The sequence below is a fragment of the Limulus polyphemus genome, unplaced genomic scaffold (assembly GCF_000517525.1).
Source record: "Limulus polyphemus unplaced genomic scaffold, Limulus_polyphemus-2.1.2 Scaffold96, whole genome shotgun sequence".
NCBI classification, from domain to species: Eukaryota; Metazoa; Arthropoda; class Merostomata; order Xiphosura; family Limulidae; genus Limulus; species Limulus polyphemus.
This window is the reverse complement of record NW_013665706.1, coordinates 971,172-976,975: the sequence shown is the minus strand read 5'-3', so window position 1 is coordinate 976,975 and position 5,804 is coordinate 971,172. Positions and strand designations below refer to the sequence as shown.

Below are 5,804 nucleotides of genomic sequence, written 5' to 3'. Positions count from 1 at the left end.
ATATGACTGAAAATTTTCATTTTTTCTGAAAAGGTGGTGTCCGTTTACTTGTGACCACTCAGTGTATATATCACCCTCATAGATTATAATGAATTAAGTCTTTTCCTTCTAAAAATATCCGCTTTTCATGTACGTTTTTACTCCTGATGCTGGTAGCGTAAAGCTACTGAAACATGTAGTCTTTTAATGTTGGCCGTTGGCCAAATTATATATATATATTGTGCATCTTAAACGTTGATTTTATTTTTATTTTAAAGTTATATTTGTTGTTGCATTTTTCAGTACTAGATTGTGGTGCAGATATGTTCGATTTTGTTCGGTTGGTGCATTTATCCCTACAAAATACCAAAATTTCATCAACTTATTAATGGAAACATCGAACATGATTTTCTTTGAAATGTTTGTTCTTCTGTTTATTATGAGCGAAACAAATATGATATAACAATTTAAAAGTTTTCAAACCATATTGCTTCTCTTTTTATAAAGGAAGGAGAGTAGCCACTACTTAAACATATGATTGTATGAATAACTTTTTTAAGGGGGAGTGAACGCAAATTTGTGATTAATAATGGTTGGAGACGGCTTGAATGGATAATGAAGAAAAAACGTTAATATAAGTTTAACATAACAGCAAATGTACAACGTTTCGACAAGGTTTTAAAGTTTTTCTTCATTACCCACTCAAGCCGTCTCCAACCATTATTAGTCTCAAAGTGGGTTCCTCGTCATCGAAATCTGTGATTAGTTCCCCTCGAAAAATCTGCATAAAACTTTGAACACGTGTAAGTTTTGAATCTCTTGGAATGGAAACTATAAGATTTACTTACATTGTCCATTGAGGAAGATAAACCCTCCAACCATAAGAATATAGTGCAAATTAAACTGTTTGGAAGTATCGTTGGCCCATGCTATACCGCCACCATAATGAACGATCCAGAAGATACAGAGGCCGAGAGCACCAAACAGCAGCACTTCAGCTAAAAACATTAACCAGCCAAAACCACAACGGACCGGCAGAGACACCTGGTTCTCTGTTTCTGAATTCTGTTTATTCCTGAAACAAAAATATAAAAAAAAACATCCTGTATATACGTTTATCTTATAATTTTTGATAGCATTTTCCTTGTCTTTATTTCAGTGTGTCCTTTTATTACAACATTACGAAAACTTTATTAATTATTTTTGTTTAATTCAGTGACATATCTTACTGTTCTCTTAGCATAGAAAATATAAAACTTTTCTTTATAAATTTCTGTTAGTTCACTATCGGACGAATTTACTACTTATTATTGATCCGTTAATCAATTTTTTGTAGTTTGTTTCTCATACTTAAATACTGGTTTTATTCAGTTCAATACTTATAATTTAAATAACTTTCTGTGATAATACTTGTTTCTCTTTTATTAGTTCATTGTATAAAATGTGTTTATATTATGCTATTATTCTGTTACTTCATTGTCCGGAGAGTGTCACATTTTATTTTGAACTACTTCAATGTTTGGAGAATATCCTCCTTATTGTTGTACTACTGCAAATTTCTTATTATTGTTATATTACTTGTTTGGCCGTCGCGACCCCTATTATCTCTACAAGGATGAAAAAATTCTTAATGTTTCTTGGCGTAGTTCGCCATAGTTCATAACAAAGGTAATATGTGCACCCCTCAGACACCTCGAGGCCTCATAAAAAATTTTGTTGACTTAGCGCATATAGATCGTAACCCCCAAGGGGGTCGTTTGAGAAACACTGTACTAGAAATTGTCTAGAAAATGTTCATTATCACTATCTTCTTATCAAACCAAACTACCTAGATAGATCAGAATTAAAAATTAACCCAGTAATGTACATATTCAATTTCATATATCGTTCTTACCAGCAGTATACAAAGTCATAAAATAAAAACAAAAACTTATAATGGTTATAATACATTGATTTATCAGTTGGTTAGCCGCTCCCTGTTGATTGAGTGGTAAATCTGATAAGACTTATAACGCTAAAAATTGGGTTTCGATACCCGCGGTGAGCAGAACAGATAGCCCATCGTGTAACTTTGCGCTTAACAACAAGCAAACAAACCGCTTGATATCCTCGACATCCTGGTTGTTGACAATATTTTCAGTCCTTCACCAGTTTATTGCATGGAATGTCCAGAAAGTATGAAAATAAATTTTGTACAATGTATGTTTCGTTAATACACCACACACACACACACACATATATATATATATAGAGAGAGAGAGATTATTTGTCTACATAATGGTTCTTTTACGTTTTCATATATATCTATATAGACAATGAAAATTGCTATCGTATTCCCCTCGCATATTCATTATATTCCAAGTACATTTTAATAAACTTCGGACTTTTTTTTCGGCACAAATAATATAAAAATGCCTTTGTGTAAAACAATAGCTTTTGGTTATTCTGTTGCAGTAGTTTGTTTATACAAAAACGAGTTACGTTTTTAACAAACTCTCATTACTTTCCGGCTGTTTCCTAATGATAGACATCGAAATATATGAATTTAAAAGAATTTTCAGAACAGTTATGAAAGAGTGTCGTCACCGTCGTTAACTTTCAAGTTCAGCGTGTAATGATTTCAGTTGTATTTACTGTACAAGAAAGTTTGTATTCAGTCCTGCAAGGGTTAATGCACTTCCGGTTCCATGCAATCGACTTTCGACTTCAGGGCAAAGGCGCTCGCTTAAATTCAAGCACTTCCTCGAAAGTTAAAAATAATTTCACAAGTTTTTGAACTAATTTGCGTGAAATTCAACACAAACCAAACAAAACCAAAAACCCGATGCCGACAAGAACAAGGGCGTACATTAGTCTGACCACTAACTGCCCGTGATCCATCACATCTTCTAGGCTCGTTAATCAGAAGACAAGTTGGCGGTTAGCAACTGCTACATTTTCCCACGCAAAGATTGTGGTTCTAATATCCTGACTTCAGTGTCATTTGGTCATGTAACTTAAAATTTCAAAAAGGATAAAATTAATGTGTACTCATTTCCAAGTCTACATGCTAAAATAATAGCCTAACTCACTGACTGTTTACTTTTCACTCTAAATGGCAGTAACTTGATTCTAATTATCTTGTTAAATTGACAGCACATGAAACTGAAGTCGTGCAACTTTTTGTTTCTCGATCAAGTTTACTGTCTTCTTGCTTTCCTAAAAGAATCTAAACTTTAACACATTGAATAGAGTACCATTTAGACATACTACTAAAAAAATTACAAACAAATGCACGTTTAACCTTCTTCATCATCACGATAACTCTATACAGCTTTTTGTTTTGTCTTAATCATCATACTTTATAATCCAAAATATCTTCGTTTGAATACCACCAAGATTTTTTATTTGCACAGACCAGAAACTGGCTACACGAAGGCTATCTGCGCTAACCGTCCCTAATTTAGCAGTGATAGACTAGAGGGAAGGCAGCTAGTCAACACCACCCACCTCCAACTCTTGGGCTACTCTTTTACCAACGAATAATGGGATTGGCCGTCATATGATAATGCCCCCACAGCTGAAAAGGGTAGGCATGTTTGGTGTGACGGGGATACGAACCCACGACCCTCAGATTTCGAGTTGAGCCCCTTAACTACCAGGCTACGCTAAGATAGTATTATGTTAAAAGTTGCAAAAGACAATCTGGCTTTAATCATTGTGGCCCGGCATTGGAAAGGTTAGTTCTGAACAGTTAGTGTTGCTAGCTGATGACTAAAAATCAATTATTCAACAACGTTTGGGCCAGATGTGGCCAAGTGGTTAGCGTGAGAGGCTGCGGATTAAAAGGTCTTAAAAATCAATTATTCAACAACGTTTGGGCCAGATGTGGCCAAGTGGTTAGCGTGAGAGGCTGCGGATTAAAAGGTCCAAGGTTCAGCCGCGATATGCTGTTCTGCACTCTCCACAATTTTAACTGTTAGAGCGTGATAACTGAGACAGTCATTCCCACAATTGGTTAAGAGTAACCGCACATACGGTATAAGCTTCTTGGTTGTCCCCCTTCTGAACCCTAAGAGTATCTGACATGGATGTCCCACGACTAGCATAAGGCGCCGTTCAGATTGAAAACATCAATACCAAACAATCAGGTTTGTTTTGTTAAGCTCATTTAAACTACATCTTCATTCGCTATTTTTTACTATGTTTAACTATATGAGATCTCGGGCTTTGGAAAATAATTTAGACGTTAGCGAGTCTATTGTTCGTAATGTCATCAAGGCAGTCTTAAAATTAATTATAGTGTTTACTCCTTCATATTTAAAAAAATAAGTTAACATCGTTTCCGGATCTGAGTGATCCAGCAGAAACTAAGCACTGTTGAAAACTCATGGATATTAAAATCAAATCCAAAAAAGTTAATATAGAATTGAAACGTTAAGAAAATTCTTAGCAAATCTAAAAACATTTAAACAAGTTATAAAATAATTATCTCTAATGTGTTTTCGTGTCAAAAGAAGTATATATGCTGTTTCAGCCATGCCTTTTAAGCAGGAGAAACACAACAGCTTTTATTAACGGCATCGCTTTGAAGGACTTGGCAATAGTTAGAGCTGTACAGTTACTCAGATCTGATGCCAATAATCTCAAAAAGGTCAGAATCTACTCGTGTTGTTTGTCTTCTGCACGCGTGACTTGAGAGAGTTATTATACGGCAAGGCAGAAGTTGTCAGGAAAAACAAGCTGAAAAAGCTGATAAACCTAATTCATTTGGACTGATATAAACATACTCAAATCAAGAGAAGCTGTGTTGGTGGGCTAAGTAAACAAACCGCTCCTTCGTTGTCATCTCTTGACATTCTGCACTCTACTCAATTTGACTTCTACCGAATTTGTCTAGACTTATTTGGGATATAGATTTATATAATCTTTGCAGTAAAATTTGAAATAAACATTATTGTAAAATTCAGCTGGGTATGTACCGTATTTTTCAGAATATAAGACGCGCCCTTATTTTGAAGACAAAGTTTTTGGGAAAAAAAGCTACAGTCGCATTTGAAAGATTTTTATTGAATAAAAATTCAATTTGATACTTTAAAAATTAGTATATATTGTTCTAAACACAAAAGAGCTCAAAACATCAAAATAAGAAAATACCGTAAATCAAAAAAGGTTTACTTTTATTTAGTTTGGTTCAAAACCTACAAAATCTTTATTGCTTTCACTGTAATTTATTTTTTTATTATTTAGGGAGCATTATAAATAGTTATGTTTTTAAAAGAAAAAAAACTACTTTTGTTATAAATAACACATTCAATTGAACTAAACTATGCATGCCTATTCAAATATATTTACACATGACTTGTGTATATCGTATATATACATATATATTATTCATACCTTCGGTGTATAGGACGCAAGCAGATTTTGACATCAAATTTGGGGGTAAAAAGGTGCATCTTATATACCGAAAAATCCGGTATATACATCTTAAAACTTCCTAAAATTTTGCAAAATCTATAACCATGAAAACACCGAGATGAAAAACTAAAATATTTTTATTAAAATAATACTATTTTAGTCTTAATATTAGTAAAAACCTTGCATTTCATAATCATTTACTTATTTCATCAGTATACAATATATAAGCCCTACCACGATGGACACGCTGGTCTAAACATTATTAAGGATGTTGTTCTGAATGCTGTGTGTTATAGGCCCGGCATGGCCAGGTGGTTAGGGAGCTCGACTCACAATCTGCGGGTCGCGGGTTCAAATCCCCGTCCCATCAAACATGCTCGACTTTTCAGCCGTGGAGGCGTTATAAAGTGACGGTCAATCCCACT

General features: G+C 34.3%; 1 protein-coding gene across 1 annotated transcript in view; it reads right to left on the bottom strand.

Moving 5' to 3' along the window:
- The window catches only part of LOC106469391 (probable ascorbate-specific transmembrane electron transporter 1), a 42,172-nt gene that overhangs the window by 10,597 nt on the left and 25,771 nt on the right, over positions 1 to 5,804 (bottom strand). The window contains exon 2 of the mRNA XM_022398785.1: positions 828 to 1,054. Within this exon, the coding sequence (XP_022254493.1) occupies positions 828 to 1,054 (227 nt within the window). The remainder of the gene's footprint in view (positions 1 to 827; positions 1,055 to 5,804) is intronic.